Genomic DNA, 21123 nt, shown 5'->3' with positions numbered 1-21123 from the left:
TTGTTTTATTTTATTTTAGAGTTTGCAATCTACATCAGATAACCCATTATGACCGTGTTTACTCTATTAACGACTATTCATCCCTGAACAATGAGAGTCGTGTAACATTTTAAAATGAGGATAAATACCAATAAACATTTATTAGACATTTCTACTAACAACCAGTGATCTAAATTCGACATTTTAAGCTAATTTGTGTTATGAAAGTGTTCAAATTAAATTAGCGTTCTGTGGTTTACCTTTATTGAGATTTGAACTACTTTCCAGTACACATAAGCATAAATGTCGAATTTCGATAAGAAGTCTTTTATTAAGGCAGAGCCCAAAGGATCACGATGTTTTTATCGCTTATAAAGATTTCTCGCTTTTCCATGTTCGACATATTATTATAGATAAAAAAATTAGCTTACTTCACAAATATATTACAGATGAGGCGCTGACGTGCAACGTATGCGACAGATCGTTCTCGACGCGCCGTCAGCTCAGCGACCACCAGCAGAAAAAGCGGCACTTCGGGTAAATATATTCAATTCAGAAAACACAGGGTTAAATGATAGTTTATTGAAAAAGATAGCACGCAAATTGCTAAGCTAATTTTAGAATAGCGCCATCTATGACTCTCAGTAAGTAATATTTTTTGCAGGTGTAGTTCATGCGACAGCCTGTTCCCCTCGCTGATGGCACTAGAGCACCACAAGGAGGAGTTCCAGCACTGGAGCGACTCCTCGTACTGCTCGCACTCGGACAGCGAGGAGAGCGAGGGGTGCCAGGAGGACCGGCACCGACTGCTCTAATGCCACCATCTCATTGTCGCCGGGGACAAGCCGGCCGAGCTCGGCACCTTCGTCTGATAGCTTACAGCGCCCCCATTCTGCTGTAACCTCAATACTTGTAATGGTTCAGAATTACATCTCCACTCTCAACGATACTTTTTTATCCAATCGTGTTTGATTATTCATAGTTGATTTGATTTCTGACCAATCATGTGACAATTGGTCAAGAAACTGTTGTATATTTACTTGTAGTAATCCACTACTGAACCATTATGACTAACAGCAGAATTGATGCTGAATTGTTACGGACCTAACATACCTTGTATCGCAGACTTGAACCTGCCAACATTTGTAACAACCATTTGTGAAATGGATCATTTTACTATACATATCTTATAGCTGCCAGGGAATTATTTTTTAGTTTCTATTAAAAGTAGAAAATATTAATGTTATTTCTCAAGTGATTAGGCAATGTGTTTTATATACTTTATGAGAAAAATATGATAAAAATTAACATTTCGTAAAAACTTTGAAGAATTTTGAAAAATTAGGAATGATTAAGTAAACACAAGGATCTAATCCATTTATCTTCTTCAAGGATCTATTCTTATTTTCTTTGTGCCAATTCAGAGGGACCAGAATGGTAACAACTGTTAAGGCAATATAAAGTATGGTATCACAAAGGATATTTCTTTTTTTATATAGTGATGTTATTTTAGGATAAATAAAAGTTATTTTATTGTAAAAAACTGAATTTATTGATTTTCACAATATGTGAAAGAAAGGCCTAAGACATGTTATATTTAAATTAAGTAAGTCGCAATTGCATGCAAGCATTAGTTTACTCTATATCTTTACAAAGTCCTCATCAGATTAGTTTGTCAATGGCCGAGCTCCATACACACTATTCGTAGTGACAAATTTTCTTAACTAAAACGATACATTTTACAAAGAAAAAAATAGGACTATTAGCGTCCCATACATTTGAATACAAAACAAGATATTCACATCAAACAATCATAAATATCAAATGATGTCCTACGTATAATTGTTTCTTTACAAGCTTTAATACAATTTGGAACACAATTCGGTGCATTCATTGTATTTAAAAATGTTATAATCAGCCGTTACGTTAGTTAATTTCAAACTTATTAGAAAGCCACCTCGATTCCAGGCACGTATACAAAATGATGAAATCCACAGAGATGAGAAATGTCCTCACTACACAATGCAATTGCGACAATCTAAAGTAATATTTACCAAATGTATGTAACTACTCGTGTATTTATTTTCTCAATCAGTTTATAGCTATTTAACTCTAGCACTTCCAAGTCGCAATGTATCATCCTTAATTGTATTTTTTTATGAATAATATATTTTTTTTCGTAATAATAAGTACGAAAAATACTCCTAGTGTTCGCTTTTTCTGCATAAACTTGAACAGCTCATATATGTGAGCGCGGCGAGGCGAGGCGATCTCACGAGGAGTATTTTTCGTAGTTGGTATATGCGGGTATGAGCCGTAAAGCATATAAAAGAGGTTAATTGTATTAAAATGTTAATTTATTACAAAATAAACATGTTAATGAGAAATGGCAAAGATCCAGATGAAGGTACAGTCCACATATCAGGTTGTACAAGCTGCGTTTACACAATTTGTATGTAAGGTGACGGTGACTTGGCTGAAAGCATATCTGAACTCTGTAAATATTTCCTAGTGATATATCCCGGCGATAATGCATATCACGACAGGTGCGACTCCTGCGAATCCTATGTAAACGTACTCCGGCCGCCGCCCCGGGGGCCGCGGCCGGGATAGTCTATAAGGTAGATACTCTAAATTGGGAGATTGGCCTTTTTGGCGAGGACAGAATAGGTATCGTCATCGGAGTCACCTCAAGAATTTCAAAGTTCCGAGTGTCACAAGTGATGTACCCCCAAGACCTTCCCGTGTAGACGTTCCGAGATTATATGTCATCATTTATGCATTGTATATATCATCCTAGTCATATAATGTGTATCGATTGCCTCAGCACGCGAGCGGCCGCCGACCGCGCGTCGAAGTCGAGTCACGAGCCGCGAGCCGCGAACATTTCGATAGATTACAAGAAGAGCGGCTCCGCGCGGTCGGAGCTTTTACAAATCAAATAAAAATACAATTAAAAATATGTACAGAAACATTTTATTCATAGGAAATCACATAACCGCGGCGCGGAGGCTGCGGGGGCCGCGCGGCTCCGGGGGTAGCGACGTACGCGACTTCAATAGTTCAATATCGGGAATACAAAGGAGGAATCTCTTAGAAAAGCATAATACGAGTAGGTGTGTGTGTCGCAAGTGTCGGTGCGGCGGACTTGTGAGTTCCAGTCACGCGGCGCGCCCGCACCTGGCGGCGGCTACACCTCTAAATATATCAACAACATTAAATTATCTCGCACGGATCCGCGCGGAGTGCGGCTCGCCCGCACGCCCCGCACGCACCGCACACACCGCACGCTCCGCACGCACCGCCCGCCTGCCGCCCTCTACGCGGTGCCGTTCACCAGCGCCTCGCCCTTCGGCTTGGCCAGCGGGGAGCGTCGCTTGCCGGACCGCTTGTCGCCCTCGCCGCCCGCTCCCGCACCCGCCCCGCCGCCCGCGCCGCCCGCCGCGCCGCCACCCGCTCCGCCCGCCGCGCCGCTCACGCCGTTCTTCCAGCCGCCTCCGCCGCCTGTAACGTTGCCCCGACGTCTTTTTTAGGATTACGATGTTTCTAATTATGTATGTGCTCTAATGTTTCAGTATTTTATCTCGATAATAAACAAATTATTTACCACTTGGTAAACTAAAACGAAACATTGTTTTATTTCCTCGATCCCCTTGTAAATATAACAAATAATAAGATGTGTCCGTGTGAGAGTAGCTAACGATCGTGATTTATTTAACATTAGCTTGCACAATATGTAACACATTAATACATCATTGCAGTATGAGATTAGATTCTCTGTGGGAAAGACAATTGCAGTAAAATCAAGCTACAATACGATGACAATTATTTTGATATGTTTAACAGTTAGTCGAAATCTGAAAATATTACATCGTGGAATATTTTACATTAAAGATAAGTAAATATTCATGCGCTATCTACAGCTAATTATTGTAATTACATTGTATTATTAAAAATAGTATCAACCACATACTCAAGAAGCTCATTAATTGTATAACATGCATTGTAAATATATATTGATGTAGGAGAGGCTAACTTGAAGAAAAATTTATCATTTCATGGTTACATTTGGGTTCAGAAATGTCAAATCATGTTTTGCTACACAAATATACTCATTTTTGGTTGTATTTCAAAATGGTAAAGATTTTTGAATTATTGAAATTAGGTTAAGTAAATTGTAGTAAAATAGTGTCTTTTGACGACAACCTAGGAGCGACTTTCTCAGCGACACATGCGCTGCAGTCGCCTGTCTTCTCAAGAAAGTACACTCAACACTTTGTCTGCTTCAAGCAGTTTTTATTGACAGGTGAGCAATTGCATGAAACACGACAAGCCATGAATATTGAATGTTCGCGGCGGTCTCCTTGTGTGTGCAATTTTCAACAACTACTCTAGTATGGTGCGGTGTGTGTGTGTGTACATGCGGGGGAGGGGGGTGAGTGGTGCGGGGGTGTGCGGTACCTCCAGTACGACGTCGCCGACGCCTCCTCGCGCCGCCCTCGCTGGCCGCGCGCCCCTCCTCCGAAGATGCCGACTCTACAACACACGCGCCGCTCACTCTACGCACTCGCCCACACACCCCGACACCCCGACACCCTCACCTCCCCATACGCCTGCATCATGCACTACTACCCTTATAATAAATTACCATTATCACTAAATAATTTCCCCGTTAATATGAGACCCGTCTATATATAATAATACTTAAAACATTATATAAATACTTAAGGCGCACAGGTAAACACAACCAGCACAACGTTGCTACCCCGCTCTCAGTGGTACATGCAATACAACTATACAACACAATATTTCACACTCAACATAAAACTATACACATATACTTAAGCACTAATTCAAATGTAAACATAGATTTACCACTAACACTTTCAAACACAAATAAAAAAGATTTTCAGTTCTTATAGTTAAACTCTAAAAGGAACCATTGTTCCGAGAAGCACGTATTTAAAACGAACATATATGCTATAAAATATATAAACTAGTACTACATTTTAATTAGCAAATTATGTAACATTTTCAGATTTATATACAAGAAAAATATTTCTAATAATTTTGTCATTTATATGTCTGTATTGTGTAAACTTCAAATATTTTTTAAAATCCCGTCACAGTAAATTATTTAACATCTAGGAGGAATAGAAGTAACTATCAATTAAAATAAAATTCAAGTGTTAAGTCAAGTGCTCGTTTCACATTGTCCAAGTAAAGTGCCAGATAACCAATAAAGAAAGAAACTTCCTAAGTGTTACATGTTCTTTGAATGAATATTCTGTAACAACTGTAATAGCATAAACTTTATTTATCACAAAGATGCAACCAGCTCGTTAGTCAGTTGTGTTTAGTGAAGGAGGCACAGAGGTCTGCATGTGTGTGTGAGTGTGTACCTCTGTCTGCGCTGGAGACATCCTGTACATCAGGTGCGACTGCCTCCTCCTCTGTCGGCCGCCGCCGCTCCTCGCGCGCACCCTCGCGTCCTCCATCGCGTCCTCCATCGCGCCCTCCATCGCGCCGCCGCCCGCTCTGACACACAAACATTTCGCTTTTGAATATATTACTTTATAAATATTTAAAAATTCCACACATAATGTTAACAGCCTCTGTTATCCCGGAACTTCGCCATCAATGGGCATGAATATCATTAGATTGTCATTATTGCGAGTAAGATTGGTCAACGCGCAGAAAGTAAATAACCAGTTTCGGACTTGGCTTAGACTATGAATGAGTAAGAAATGGAGGTATGTACTTGTTGTGTACTGACAGTGTCGCGCTGGTCGCGAGGCTCCCGAGGCTCGCGCGGCTCTCGCGGTTCCCGGGGCTCGCGCTGGTCGCGTTGATCACGTTGGTCGCGCGGCGGGCGGGGGTGTGCGCGCCCGTTCTCCAGCGGTACGCGCCGCTCCTCGCCGCGCCGCTCACTAGACCTGCGTACGAACAACACAATTTGTAACACCAACACGAGAAAATGACATAGAACCCGTTTTCATTTAAGAGTTTAGTTAGAAATGTGCAGTTAAAGCGAGATAGTTGAGTGATGTTACCTGTTGGGGCGCGGCGGACGCGCTCGACCGCGATACGCGCCTCCGCTGTCGCCGCGCTCCTCGCCCAGCTCCGGCGTCGTCCGTCTGCCGCCTGGAAATACATCAAAATCTCTTATTAACACACACAATGCACAATGCACAAGGCAAGTAAGCAATAAATAGTAAACATAAACATGTACAGCATGTATGAGTTTCTGATTTTCGAAAGTAAATGTGTGCGCACGTACCTGGCGGGTACCTCTGCGGCGGCGGGCGGGGGCGGCGCGCGCGCGTGGCGGGGGCTCCACGCGGCGCGGGGAACGAGGCGCCCGACCCACCCAGCACCACGCGCAGCTGCTGATCGATCTCCTGCTTCTCCGCGCGCAGCTGCTCCACCTCCTGCACCAACACAATTGCACCATTTGTGACAATGTATATTTTACTCATGTGGCGTAGTGATAAGTAATTAGTGCGAGAGGTTACCTTGAGGTGTGCGACGTGGTACTCGACGAGCACCTTGGCGTTGGCGATGTTTTCGCGCGTGCCGACGAACACGAAGGACATCATGCCCTCCTCGCGCGGCGCCGACGGCTGCGGCTCGTTGTCGCCCTCCACTTTCACCTGCAGCACAAACGCACGCAGGATTCCTTGTTATTTAGGTGGATAATAACAATTAGGTTGGTAATAGAGAAAAGATATGAACAGACCCTGACGACGCCGCTCTTGTCGACGATCTCCTGTATGACCTTGCCGTTCTTGCCGATGACCTTGCCGACGAGCGCGCGCGGCACCATGATGGACTCCTCGGCGTACTCGAGCAGCGAGCGCGCGCGACGCACCGCCTCCGCCGACTCGCCGCAGATCTTGAAGGTGCAGGTGACCTCCTCCAGCTCGATGTTGGTGACGCCGGGCACCTTGCGCGCCTGCTGGATGTTCACGCCGTGCGTGCCGATCGCCAGCCCCATCAGCTCCTCGCGCACGCTGAACTCGTCCGAGTACCTGTTGCCCGTAACACCCAAACGCCACATTATATCATTTCCACTGGTGCTTACAACAGCCTTTGTTCAAACTTCAAGCCAAAAAGAGTACTCACCCTCCCTGACTGTGAATTTTCGTCGATTCCAACTGTCTCGCCGCTTCCTCAGTCTTTTTTAATAATAGCAGCTTCTGTGTTAAGTTTCTACAACAGACATTACCAGTTATTAGCAAACATTCGACAAACATGGCGACACAGCATAGTTTTAAAGAATATTGTATTGAAAAATTGCTTGTTGGAAAATACTGTATGTATTTTTACTCACTACTCACTGTAAGGACTCATTTTAACATATATTTTTTTTAAAATAAAATCAATGGTTGTAAGGACGATTTTTTGTTGAAATCAGTTCTTTTGTAGAGCACTTTCAATAAATACATAATCTTTGTACACAAGACGCACAAACATAAATCTGATTATCCAAGTAATTCAATTAGTACAGTACATATAAACAACACTATGTCGTATTAATGTCTAACAAAAAAACATTGGCCAAACTTTTAAAAGGGGTTGGTAGCAATTATAATTGATAATTTGACGTAATTACTAAAGGACTGTAGGAAAATTACACTACCATCCGAGCACGATTCTGAATGCCGGTGGCCCTGTGTCTTCCACTATAATATCAGCACTTGGTTTGCCAGAGTGGTGAGTCTGCCACTCTGCGCAAATGGGACCCCAAACTAAACTTAACATGTGAAATCCCACTAAAGTGCTATGTATAAAGCATGGCAAAAGCATTTGACAAGTGAAGGCATATGTGCAAAATTATTCACAGAGTACTATCGACACATACAGAGGAATAATAGAGAATAATAGAGTTTAACAAAGTCGACAGAGGTATACCTGAAGTGCATCTCCTGCAGCATGGTGGCGCGCTTCTGCGAGGTGTCGCAGCGCGAGATGACGGCCAGCACGCCGCGCTCCGGCACGTACCACACCAGCGCCGCGTCGATCGCCTTCTGGAACTCCTTGTGCGCGTTCTCCACCTTCGCGCTGTGCACACACACAAACACATCATATTGTATACACTCAGTTACGAGATCTCGGGTTCATATAAGACTGAAGGGGATTCCCCGCCAGTGATAATGCAGGGGTTATGTTAGAACAGCAATAGTAAATACTGACTACTCCTTGAGGTCATCGGGCACTGGTATTTCGAACTTGTGGAAAGTGTTCTTGTCGATGGGCGTCTTGGGCGTCTTCGGCCGGAGCCGATCTTCGGGCACGATTTCCGAGTAGCAGTTGTCCCATTCCAAGTACTCTATCACTAGGAATTCCCCCCGCATCATCTGCAACAACATACCGCATACATTTTACATACCAGCTTATGCATGGGCGAGCTCAATTAAAAAATGAAGCAGCCTATTTCAGACAGTAAACTATTTCTGTGCTATGTCTATTAACTGGCTTCGTTTCATGTCCATCCATCCATATGGGATTACCCCCAAATATGAAGTTTACAATTGAATATATTAAAAGATTGTGTTGCAATGTTCAATAAAGTTGTATAGATCTCGCACAAGGCGCAAAGTTTTAAATCTTTAAATATATTCAAAGATATAAAGTCAAACAATGATAGTCAAATATATTTTCAATCTAAAAACTTTCAATACGTAACGAACATTTTAAATCTAGATATAATGTTAAGATGTAAAATCTTGGAAGTAGATGAAAAGAGAATTTGCTATTCATTGAAAGAGTCGAAAAAGGTCCTTCAAAGAGCCATTCAATAAATAAACTATTACGCGAAGCTGAGAAGCGTCAATGGGGTGGACTGTATAATGTATTTGGCTTGACGGCTGACAAGTGGCACTCGTCAGCGCCGTGCGTACTTCTTGCATTTGAATCCACTTCCCTGCTGCCCCGCGCGCAGGCGTACTGACACAGGGGAGAGAGTGGTGGGGGAGGAAAGACGCAGTCTGCGAGTGCAACATTAGACAAGCACCTATTACATTTCGCGACTCACAACTACTATGTTACTTTAGATATCCTCAGCATTTGTATGTATTTTATATAAATAAAGATCTTATTGGTCCAATTATATATGTTATTACAACTGTTTTACATTATCTGTATATACGATTGTTATTTATAACATAAAATATTATTTTCAGAAGACAATAATTTAATTTAACATTAAAAATACAATAGGTAATTTGTCTATTGCAATTGAAATTTTCTGTCATAGTTTTATTTTAATTTTCTACTATAGCACAATAAAAACATTACAGTTTAAGATGTTAAAATCTTTAAGAACACATATTTCTCTGGGCGTCCCTATATAACACGTCTGACTGATCTAAAGTGGGTCAGAGGGGCGCAAATTTTTCCGGACACTGTCTGTGCGTCGACTTAACCAAAGATTACAGATCCTATTAAATTAAGTAACCAAAAAAATATCACTCATAAAAATCGCTTTCTATATTTTCTTTGATCACAAAGCTCGTGCATCTCACTTGATAGAATAATTACTAGATCTAAATCGAGACAGTATGATTAATTAGATTATCTGATTGTCTTGAACCGTGATATTTAATTACTTTTTAAAAAGTGGAAAGTGCAATATTATTTTGGTGCGAGATAGTCTCGAGCTTGCAGCGCGGTTGGATCGGAAGCTATTGACGACGGTATTTGGGTCGTACGAGCAAAAATATCTTCACATTTATTTCCTTACGAGATTAAAAAAGTCTAACAGCGTGTGTTAAGATTTTAAAATATATGAATTAAAAAATTTAATCTGTAGATTTCTATGCCATGTAAGTAAAATGATCTCTATAGCTTTTAATACATTATGATACTGCATTGCTGGTACAAAACTGGTATGTACAAAATTTAATATACCCACTTTTTGTTGCAATCAATTAAAATAAGACGTCCAAATTATCTTAATAAAACCGACTTCACGTAATGTTGTATAGCAATAGCAATACACGCGTGTAGAAAGTGATAGGTGCAAGTTTATAAAAGCTGATTGTTGGGTGGATCAACATTTTTAAAAGATTTCATTACATTTTGTTACAAATTCTCGAAGTCCTTCGTACACACTATTAGGCTACTTTCAAGAATATGGCCTGCCTAAAGTGTTAGGATACTATTGTTACCCCTTAAAATCTGAGTTTGTCCTAATTACATAAAGAGTAAAGACCGCATTCACATTAAATGCCACTTTGTAATATTTAAATTGATATTGTTTATTAAACATTGTAGAGGCGGCACATAAGTTCGCAATTAGCACACGATCCTTGCGAGGCTGTCGACCCACTGCCCGTGTCGGATGTAAGCGGACCACGCTTATCGCGATTTGCGGATAGTCCCAAAATCCAAACCGAGCCAAGTTTAACGAATACTTTTCTAACTTTATATTGATTAAGGTGGCTCATAAATTAAGTATTCCTAATTAGGTATTCAATGAAAATATAAACCCATTGACTCGTGAAGAATATAAGTAAACTGTATAACTACTTTGATGTACGCATCAAGCGCGATTATTTTACGTATTTCTAGTCCCGTAAAATCATAAAATATGTTAACCCTAATCGGAAACGCAGTTCAACTACTACTGCACGAATAGTGCTCATAATAAGTTAAACTCGATGAGTGGTTTTGCTAACCATAACAAACTATGTAACACTTTATGACTTTACGTCAAATATTAAATTTTATTAAAAAAAAAATGAATTGCATTAAACTATTTCCTGCCGCGCCCAAGGATGTGGGCCTTAAAAATTTCGTATATATTGATTTAGTTTATGTAAGTAGTGGGTCAGGCGATACATCCTGCATTGCAGGCGCATTACTGCATATTTACTTAGTCCTGCATATAACTTACTGCAGGTACATACTCTTGGCTACAAACTAAGTTAGGGGTTATTGCACTTAGAAAATTTAAATATTGAAAAAATAACAATTACGATTTACGTAAAGTCACATGATTTGGCCGAAATCGTATTTACCGTAAGTATTTACCGAATTTCGTTTTCTTTGTCATGACATTATGGAATTAACAAAGTATTGAAAATAACAATTGTGCTTATTGCTAATAATCTCCTTAAGCTGCTTGTAACTTTAGCAAGATAAGAAACCAGAATGAGTCAAATATGCTAATTATATTCAAAAATTTGAAACTCTCACTTATGTAATTAAACACATCCAACATCCATGAGGGGTAGTTTTTCTATTTGGCACACCTGCATTGCTTCCTCTACATCCATAAATCTACCCTAATAAAATGTATGGGTACACATATGGAGTTTTACAATATTGTAGTATTTCTAGTAATATGTTACTTGAGGGTATTTGAATAAAAAGTGCATATGGTAAGAGATTTTGATTAACAATTTATATATTATCATATTTAGAAAAAAAGAGGCAGACTAAGCCCGCTTGAATGTTTTAATAAGCAAGTTATTTTTAAGTTTATAAATTTATAAGAAACAAGCCAATATTAAATGACTACTGACAAAAACTTAATAACCATCGGTTTTCATTAAAGAAATCTGAATGGAAAAGGATAGCTATAGTTTTTAAAACATTGTTTTTGGTTGTAGATAACCACAATAAAAACATAATTTAGGCCTAGAAATTAAGAGTTGGGAGTTGCTTTTTTTACATAAACAAAACACATATATATTGTTAAATGCAACACATTGGCTAATCAGTTAGAATTTCACATATCTTTGTATTGAACATTGTTTCTCTTATAACTTTTTATATAAACATCACATTATACATGCTTAGAATTTATTATATTTACTCTTTAAATAGATATATCTATTCCAGCTATCATTGTAAGCATAATCACTATTTTATTTACTTGCAAATATACTCAAGACATAAAAAAATAAGAACCCGTTCAAGTAAATTCATGAAACAAACTGGATTTGCAAGAAATACAATGTAACATGAAGGACAAAGTATAAATGCAAGGGTACCAAAGCACAAATTTATGCAACCACCTGGACATTTATAAGGAGCAGAATTTTACATTCAAAATCTAATAAGATTTTGAGCATATACTTGAAAATTTACTAAAAATACAGCTCACTTTTTTTTCTACTTAAATTTCTTACAGATAAATATAAAAAAATATATTATTTGACATTATTTTCCTTTGTTTAGAATTGCAATCTAATCACTGTTTTTATCAGCAAAAAGCAGCTTGTAGTTGCACCAAAAATAAATACCAATATATTAGATTATATTAGTTTGGATTATTTTGAAAAAATGTTTAAAACAAACTTATCATTTGTGACGTCTATGATTTCTTATGAAAAAAAAATCTAAATTTATATAAAAGAAAGATTAAAAAAGTAATACAATACCTTGATATTTGCTGTCCACCACCCACATGCTTCTTTGTCGTTCGATCTTGCAAATACCTCCACCTCTTGATTTACCACAAATTCCGTGTGTTTGCCGGTGTCTTTAGGTGGTAAGAACACTTGAGAAAAGGGAAATTTTGATTCCGGCTGCCAGCTAAAACAGAAAGTACATGTAAATAAATAAGCGTCCAGTTTAACTCAGATAGATCTATAGCGAATAATCAATCAACTTACTCATTTTCAAAGGTTACGAGAACCTCGTTGTCGAGCACGTCGGTGACAATGGCCTAAAATATAGGAAATTATTATAATATGGTGATGATCCAATAACTTGGTAATGCGCTAGAAATAAATGGATTTTTGGGTCATTCACGTTTAAACGTACAAATGGAAATACGTATCAAATGCTGCTCGAGTATCGTTCCGCAATCGCGTCTAAAAATATAAAAGCGGCACGAATAAAACACATGGAAAATTCACGCCCTGTCAGACGGACATGGCGTCCATTCCAGCCGCGATGATCTTCCCGGAAAAATATTTTTGTAAGTATATGACAAAACATAGTTCCAGAGCTTCTTTACAACACATTACATAAGTCACAAATTTATGTTATGTAATTTACAGACAATACTAGCGTACTTCACAATTTACAAACCTTATAATAAGCACCATTTTCACCGTACACCTCGACCGACAAATCCTCCATTTTGGTTTGAAAGCGTATTTGGCGTTTTCAGAGCGAGAATGAACGCTCATAGAAAAACTGTTGGCCAATCATTTGCGAGGAATTGAAGCATAGACAATAATGTTTACTTTTAAAAGACACTGGCCAACAGCTTGGCTGCTTTGTTGCACGAAAACAAAACATTGCAATTTCAACGTGGACCATAAACTCCTCAAAGAAAATGTCTTTTTGATTTTGGAATAACCGGAACATCAGATTTCGTAATGTTTTATTACTAAAGAATCACTCAATAAACAGCAGATTTAAACTAATTTCTTCTCGAAGCGTTCAAAACAAAGCGTCAAGTTTAATTTTCTTTTAAAACAATTTTTAATGAATAAACTCTATTCCTAATTAATAATTGCTCGTCAATGAAACATTAGTATTTTGGCAAAACATTTTGTTTTCAAACCAAAACTATTTTTATTCTTTATAAAAAGGGTTTGTGTTTAAGGAAAAATATATTTAATGAAAAAGCTGGTAGGTATATATATTGGCGTGAAATGAAAAAAAACAGGTAAACTTGTCTATTTGTCAGATGTCAGAATGACAATTCGACAGTTTGTCAGTGTCGTTTAAATGTCAAATAAATAAAAATGAAATGTTTATCTAATTAGAAATAATCAGTGATAGTATTATTTTTACAGATTTGGCATAGATGTAAAATCCTACGAAAGTCAACTAACTTATAATAAAAACTACATCTCATTGGAAAACATTGTCCAGTATCTTAATCCGAAGTGTATTTCAAGTTTTAAGAATTTGTCTTTATCGCCACGTATATTTGGAGGTATGAATTTGCTCGAAAAGTAATAAAAACATAGATTTCTAGAAATATTTGCTTAATACAGTTAAATGGCTAACAGTGTAATAAATATCACTACATGTTCGCTTCAGATGAGCGACGAAATGAAAGTTGTATTGGTTACCGGGGGCTCCGGTCTGGTTGGTCAAGCTATAAAAAAAGTGATCGAAAAAGAACGTCAGGATGATCCACATGCTGACAGTGAGAGCTGGATATTTTGTGGGTCCAAAGATGCAGATTTAAGGTAAACAAAACAATAAATTTCATCCTCTTAGTAATACTGCTTTTAAATTTATTTCTAATTGTTCTAATATTTTTCAATGTACTTCTGTAGCTGATTATATTATGAAACATTACATCAGTTGCAATCATTTTGTTGTTTCAGAGACAAAGCACAAACAAAGGCATTGTTTGACAAACACAAGCCAACTCATGTTATCCATTTAGCTGCTATGGTGGGGGGATTGTTCCACAACATGGCACATAACTTGGATTTTTTTGTAAGTTATAAGTTAAAATTTGGAAATTTTGTTCCAGTATTACAGATGTAATTTATATTATTATAATTGCAAATGTTTGGATGGATGAATGTTTGTTTGAAGATATCTCCAGAATGGCTGCATGGATCTCGCTGAAATTTGGCATGGATATAGAACATACCCTAGAAGAACACATAGGTACCTTAATAAGTTTTTATTTAATTCTGTGCAAACAGAGTCATGGGTGACAGCTAGTAGTCAATAAATATATCTATTATGTGCAACATTGTCCACTTGTCAAGACCTCTGTGTTTGTGTGTGTGTGTAGTATGTGTGTTGTGTCATTGTGAAGTGCTTTGGAAAGATCTAGAAGGTCACCTGAAATTTTTTATATGTTCAATAATAAATTTCAATTAAATTATTGCAAACAAGTTCTCTATTATATGATTAATGTTTTAATAATATTTTGTATATTAACTTTTCACAATACAGAGGGAGAACATGGCAATCAACGACAATGTCCTGCAAACCAGTTATGAATACAATGTGAAGAAAGTTGTCTCCTGTCTGTCTACATGCATCTTTCCTGATAAAACAACATATCCCATTGATGAGACTATGGTATGTGCTCAATTGTTTCAAATAGATCTTATTTTATCGGTGGCTCAGGGGTCAAGCAGTTGACTTGCAATCTGCAGGTCCTGGGTTCGAATCTTGACATGTACCAATGTGTTTTTCGATTTCCGATTTAAATATGTACATTTATCCGACGTTCTTACGGTGAAGGAAAACATAGTGATGCAACCTGCACACATCTGAGAAGATATTCAAAATATGTGTAAAGTCAACCAACCCGCACTTGGCCAGCGTGGTTGACTTTGGCCTAATCACCCTTAACTTAGGGAAGGCTCCGAGCCCCTCAGTGGGGATGTATAGTGAGCTGATGATGATGAGATCTTATTAAATATAAATTTTAGTAAACAGTCAAATATTTCTTCTTTATAATAATAGTAAATTAATATAAAAACTTAATTTTGATAAATAACTTTAAGGTGCACAACGGACCACCACACATCTCTAACTTTGGTTATAGTTACGCTAAGAGAATGATTGACGTTTTAAACAGGTAAATCTTTTAAATAATATATGTATTGCATAAAGAATATAACATTTAATTCAAAACTATTTTTAAATACCAAATCAAATACACCTTAAATAATAAGACCCTTTTTCCACTGTGATCTTTTGTCGTATTTGTATGTTTGCGTCTTCGCCAGTGGAAATGTTATATATTGTAGTTGTGATTTGACAGAGGATACAAGAAGCAGCACGGCTGCATGTTCACCTCGGTGGTGCCCTGCAATGTGTTCGGGCCACATGACAACTTCTCCCTCACAGACAGCCATGTCATCCCGGCGCTCATACGTCGCATGCACGACGCCATGATTAACGGTTTGTAATATTTTCTATGAAAAATTACTAGAAATTGTCATATATTTAGTTTCTAATGTATTATAAGAAAATTCACGAATTTAAGGCTCTTCATACACTGCACTAAAAATGTTGGGTTTTGAAAATTTATGTTGTCTTGTAATCGAAGAGTTTAAAAAGCGCCATCTATCGATTAAACAGTGTAATTTTGATGATGATTTTTGTCTGTTTTTTTAATTTCATTAGCAATAGATGTTTTTTGTATGAGATGTAGATGTAGATGTATGTATGTATGTATGTATGTACGGGGGTGCAGGCGAGGAGAAGTTCACAGTGCTGGGCAGCGGGCGACCTCTGCGCCAGTTCATATTCTCGGAGGACCTGGCGCGGCTGTTCGTGTGGGCGCTGCGACACTACCACAGTGTCGACCCTCTCATACTCTCCGGTACATCTCACTCTTATCTTTACATTTATATTATATTATGAATAAAAATAATTCGTCTTCTACTCTAGCTAGGTAGATCATTTTAAGGTTACTTGTTCCTACTTTACTTTTTAATTTGAATGTTTTATAATAATCTTGCCGGGTCCTCATTGTATAAATGTTTGTTATAACGTGGTTCAAAGCAGTTAAAATACACAGTAAAATTTATTCTTTAACTAGAGGTCAGCTCACAAAAGTGTAAACTATAATATTCCCGCAAATATTAAATATCTTCCAGTTAAAGTCCCGTCAAAATTCAGATTTAGCCGTTCCGGAAAGTACCCAGAACCGGAACGAACGCGGTCTTGCAAGTCAAGGTATATTTAGTATAAGTGATATGTCTGCAACTTTCAGTGGATGAAGAAGAGGAAGTGTCGATAGCGGAGGTGGCAGAAGCTATAAAGCAGGCGCACGGGTACGGGGGAGAGATAGTGTTCGACACCAGCAAGGCGGACGGTCAGCACAAGAAGACCGCCTCCAACAGAAAGCTGCGCGCTCTCAACAAACACTTCCAGTTCACGCCATTCCACACCGCCGTCCACTTCACTGTCGATTGGTTCAAACACAATCGCGAACACGCTAGATTATAATTTTATTTTTTCAAATATGTACAGGAAATCTTAATAAAGATATATTTATTCATTAATGTTGTTTTCTGTGCTGACCCTCCGCAGGGAGATGGGATGATGATGTTATTTACACAATACTATTATAATACTAGTGTTTTTATCACCTACTGGCTGACCCGCGTCTCCATCCGCGAAAAATTAAAATATAGTATGTCGCCTATGTGTGCTTCGATACTATGTTTTACATCTATGCCAAATTTCATCAAAATGCGATGAGCCCTTCCGGAGATACCTTTAAACAAACATGCATCCATCTAAACATTCGCATTTATAATATTAGTAAGATTATTTTCTGTGTTCTCATGACTTCTAGTACGCTGCAGATTTGACTGGACTAGTGTATCGGCGGCACTGAACCTGACGAAACTACATTAGATTGAAATCATAAATATTAATAATAAAACAAGGAAATAATTAAAGTTTAATATTAAATAAATAACTGAATAAAATCAAGACGAATCGAAGAACTAAACGTAAAACTGTTAGGTGTTCGCAGCAGTTATAGGGCGAGGCCGTGCTCGTCGTAGGTGACGAAGATCTTCTCGATGGCGGTGATGTATGCCGCCGTGCGCATGTCCAGCTCCAGGTTGTGTGTGCTGGCCGCCTGCGACACGTTCTGCACAACACCACACTACATTCACAACTGTCTCACTCAACACAGTCTATTCTATAATATGTCATCGTCAAAGTCAACCTGTTTGTCATCATCGTGCACAAGTCACGGCAAATTTCAAGATGGCGGAGCAAATCTATACAGATGACATGTTGTCACTTCGCCTCTACTGACCGAATAGACTCGCGTCGACTATTCAACGTTGTGTGTGCGGTGCGCAACGCAACCTAACTACGTTGTTTCATGTACGAAAGGTCTAAGAGACTAATTGCAACAACTACAGCTAAGACGTTTTGTCAGAACCTGGCAAGCCTTCGTCATGGAGTACTCGAGGCCGGAGTTGACGATCTGTTTCTCGTTGGCGCCCGACATCATCGACTCGAACATCGCCGTCGGCTTCATCTTGGCCTGGATGTTGCTCGCCTTCAGAGACTGCTCCACAGTGTCTGTCCCGTACACCGGCATTTATTTAAATGTACATAAAGCAGCAAATGCGAATGTATGGACTGATGAATGTTCGTTAGAAGGTATGGCCGGAAAGGCTGCATCGATCTCGTAGAAATTTGGCATAGTTATAGAATATAAGTCTGCAAGTCAAAAATAAACATATAGTAACCTAGAAGCGCTGTATTGGAATCCCGCCAGAACTTGATGCTAAGCTTTCCGAAGGAGACGTGGTTGAGGTTCTTGAGGAACTCGAAGTAGGAGACGGTGACGCCACCCGCGTTGGCCAGCAGGTCGGGCAGCACCAGAATGCCGTTCTTGCGCAGTATCACGTCCGCGGCGGGTGTCGTCGGCCCGTTGGCGCCCTCCGCTATCACCTGCAGCCACGTAGTGTTGTTACTTTTTACGACCGAAATCAATATTATTAATCACGTAGTACGGAACGGAATACAACAATTATTGCGAGGCAAATTTAAACCGTAAACGATCGATCGATCATGGAACCGTTTGCTTACTCCTTCCTCTTGTATCTCGCTCACACTCGAGGACTCACCTTGCATTTGATCTTGCCGGCATTGTCTTGCGTGATGGCTTTCTCCATGGCGGCGACGACGAGGATGTCACACTTCTCGTACATCAGCTCGGGCCCCGTCTCCTGCGCGCCCGGGAACCCTTTAATACTGCCCCTGTTGTCCGCCTTGTACTTCTGAAGTTTCTGTAAATCAGTAATATTGTACAAAATAGCTCAAACGGTCTCTGTCTATCCACGTGCGATAGTGTTGTAGTATCAACTTACGTTCACATCGCCCGCGCAACAATAACAGATGTGACTGAAGTCGTTAGTTAATTATCAAAACAGAATCATTCGCAAACAATGACCGCAGTGTATAAACTGCAAACATATATAAACTGATTTCGAGTCAAATAAACAAGCATTTCTAAACTAGACGACATGACATCCACCGCTACCTCATAGCACATCACATACATACCACAGTGTCGATGCCGTCCTTGTTGGTGATGTTGCAGTCAAACTCGAGCACGCCGGTCACTTTGACGCCGCTGCGCTGCAGGTACACGGCCGCGTAACTGCCCACGTTACCGTACCCCTGGATTATCGCCGTCTTGTTCTGCACACACATACTCATATTATAAAGTATATTATTGCTTCTCTACAACAAAAAACAAAACGGCCACGCAATTCTGTTCAGTCGTAGAAATCACCAATTTTCGTTAGGAAACGCGATAAGGCAGCATTTTTGCGCTACCTAGGTTCGCGTTTACTTTTCCTACGTCTGTAGATTTATGGAGTTTAATGGTGTACCTTGAATCCGACCTCTAGGCCGACGAGCTTCATCCATTTCTCGTCATGCAAGAAGTAGTTAATGGTCATGAAAACGCCGCGCCCGGTGGCCTCCACGCGCCCGTGTATGCCGCCGCCGTTGATCGGCTTACCCGTCACGCACGCCGCCGCGTTCAAATCGTTGTACCCTTTAATTATTGAACTCTTAGTTTTCTTAATATGCAAAGTTTCCTATTAGCACGTATCGGAGGGGCAGAAATTGGTATTAAATTATTTCTGAAAATGTTACCAACCGAGTGTTTTGATATATGTGTCAACAATCCACGACATCTCTCGGCCTGATGTGTTAACGTCGGGCGCCGGCACGTCGATGCCCGCACCTACGTAACGTTGTTTGATGTTAGTATAACTCCACAGTTAGATGCTACACAATAGCACACGCAACAAACCGATATAGTTCTTCTTGGCGAGCTCGAGCGTGTAGCGGCGCGTGACGCGTTGCAGCTCCGCCACCGTGTACTTCTTGGGATTGATGGCTACTCCTGCATATTAAGTTTTGTATTTCAGAGACGACATTGAAAGGCCCCCGCGCGTCGTTGATTTTTCAATATTACAACACACTAACACTCGTTCGCCTGTATCAAATTGTAACAAAACGTTATGCTCACCTCCCTTAGCGCCGCCGAAGGGTATATTAGAGCAGGCACACTTGTAGGTCATGAGCGCAGCCAGCGCCTTTACCTCCTCCAGGTCAACCACGTTCGAAAATCTGATACCTAAACGCCACCGACTCATGTTACATATTTGAGGAGATAACCACTGCAGTTCACAGCTATAGGGTGCTGTTGTTTGTATTTATTATAACATTGCAATATAACCTCCTTTGCAGGGCAGGCGGTGCACGCTGTGCTGTGACCGGTAGCCCTGTACTATCTCGTAGTCGCCGTTCTTACGCTGCAGCGGGAACTCGAACTGCAGCGAACTGTTGCAGGATCCCATCACCTGACATACATTGGGTATACTAAAACATGTTCTCAATTCACTCGAGATATAGGCCCGCGGTTTTCACTGCGTGTATTATAGTTTTCAGGAATTTACAGACAGGTTTAAAGGGATGCGGAAGGAGGGTGAAGACATTGGACCGCCATGATATGTAAAGAATTATATCAGTTCTGGTCGCGGCAATACCAATAGCATTTTATCGTTTTAGTGTACCTAGTTACCTTTAGAATTCCCGCAACCCTTTGCGTTCTCTTCTTGTCTGAGAGATGCGTGTGTTTCTTCAAATAGTCCAAAAGCGCCGGCTCGACCATCACCAGAGCTCTGTGGTAGTAATATTCCACCATTCTGTAGAAGCTTGGATTGGGGTCCGTCGCAATCGGTTGTAAATGTTTTGGTATTTCGTAAAATCGCACAATGATTTTTTTAAAATCTCTATTCCTCGTGCCATATTTAATATTTTGAAACGTTTTAAACATTTTCAAATAAAAAATAAGAAATACCTAATTTTAATAGAAATTAAAGTTTAGAATATCGATTGTCAGTTTGACAATCGTTTCGGATTTTATTTTTTCATTAATTATGTAGAAAATTGACATAAATTTGATTGAAAAACATTTAAAATTAGGTTCGTTATGTCCAATTCAGTGTACAAAAAAACATAATTAGTAGCCTGTGTTCTTACAAATTATATTCCACATGTGTGCTATATTACATTGAGATCCATACATCTAAACATTAACATTTATAATATTCATCATCACAATCAGCCTAGATTTATCCACTGCTGGATGAAGGCCTCCCGCATCGATTGCCACAATGGCCGGTCCTGTGCCGGCCG

At 39.5% G+C, this 21123-nt stretch overlaps 4 protein-coding genes across 5 annotated transcripts in view; 2 read left to right on the top strand and 2 right to left on the bottom strand.

Moving 5' to 3' along the window:
• Positions 1-1965, top strand: part of LOC106115272 (uncharacterized) — a 50993-nt gene extending 49028 nt beyond the window's left edge. The window contains exons 3-4 of the mRNA XM_013308609.1: positions 429-516; positions 644-1965. Of these exons, the coding sequence (XP_013164063.1) occupies positions 429-516; positions 644-794 (239 nt within the window). The 3' untranslated portion in view covers positions 795-1965. The remainder of the gene's footprint in view (positions 1-428; positions 517-643) is intronic.
• A 1658-nt stretch (positions 1966-3623) lies between these two features.
• Positions 3624-13167, bottom strand: Fmr1 (synaptic functional regulator FMR1). Of its 2 annotated transcripts, none has more exons than XM_013308655.1 (13): positions 13027-13167; positions 12606-12658; positions 12372-12525; positions 8176-8339; positions 7894-8043; positions 7105-7191; positions 6719-7010; positions 6495-6632; positions 6260-6410; positions 6033-6123; positions 5741-5915; positions 5382-5517; positions 3624-4515 (listed from the first exon to the last, which is right to left on the bottom strand). In XM_013308655.1, exons 1-13 carry the CDS (start codon positions 13075-13077, stop codon positions 4265-4267), a joined length of 1893 nt encoding a protein of 630 aa, XP_013164109.1. In that variant the 5' UTR covers positions 13078-13167; the 3' UTR covers positions 3624-4264. The 2 variants fall into 2 exon arrangements, with proteins under 2 accessions (XP_013164109.1, XP_013164111.1); XM_013308657.1 differs by having other exon boundaries at positions 5756-5915.
• Positions 13168-13721: 554 nt separating this feature from the next.
• On the top strand, positions 13722-16940 carry Gmer (GDP-L-fucose synthase-like protein). The gene is made up of 8 exons (XM_013308553.1): positions 13722-13885; positions 13993-14144; positions 14286-14400; positions 14872-15000; positions 15432-15505; positions 15692-15831; positions 16127-16255; positions 16649-16940. Exons 2-8 carry the CDS (start codon positions 13993-13995, stop codon positions 16882-16884), a joined length of 975 nt encoding a protein of 324 aa, XP_013164007.1. The 5' UTR covers positions 13722-13885; the 3' UTR covers positions 16885-16940.
• Positions 16941-17330: 390 nt separating this feature from the next.
• Positions 17331-20848, bottom strand: LOC106115264 (glutamate dehydrogenase, mitochondrial). The gene is made up of 11 exons (XM_013308597.1): positions 20507-20848; positions 20162-20285; positions 19952-20059; positions 19733-19825; positions 19577-19663; positions 19305-19471; positions 18973-19110; positions 18534-18695; positions 18153-18357; positions 17840-17982; positions 17331-17539 (listed from the first exon to the last, which is right to left on the bottom strand). Exons 1-11 carry the CDS (start codon positions 20759-20761, stop codon positions 17423-17425), a joined length of 1599 nt encoding a protein of 532 aa, XP_013164051.1. The 5' UTR covers positions 20762-20848; the 3' UTR covers positions 17331-17422.
• Between the last annotated feature and the right edge of the window lie 275 nt (positions 20849-21123).

This window comes from Papilio xuthus, unplaced genomic scaffold, assembly GCF_000836235.2.
Source record: "Papilio xuthus unplaced genomic scaffold, Pxut_1.1 DF827870.1, whole genome shotgun sequence".
Taxonomy (NCBI): domain Eukaryota; kingdom Metazoa; phylum Arthropoda; class Insecta; order Lepidoptera; family Papilionidae; genus Papilio; species Papilio xuthus.
This window is presented reverse-complemented; position numbering and strand designations above follow the sequence as displayed.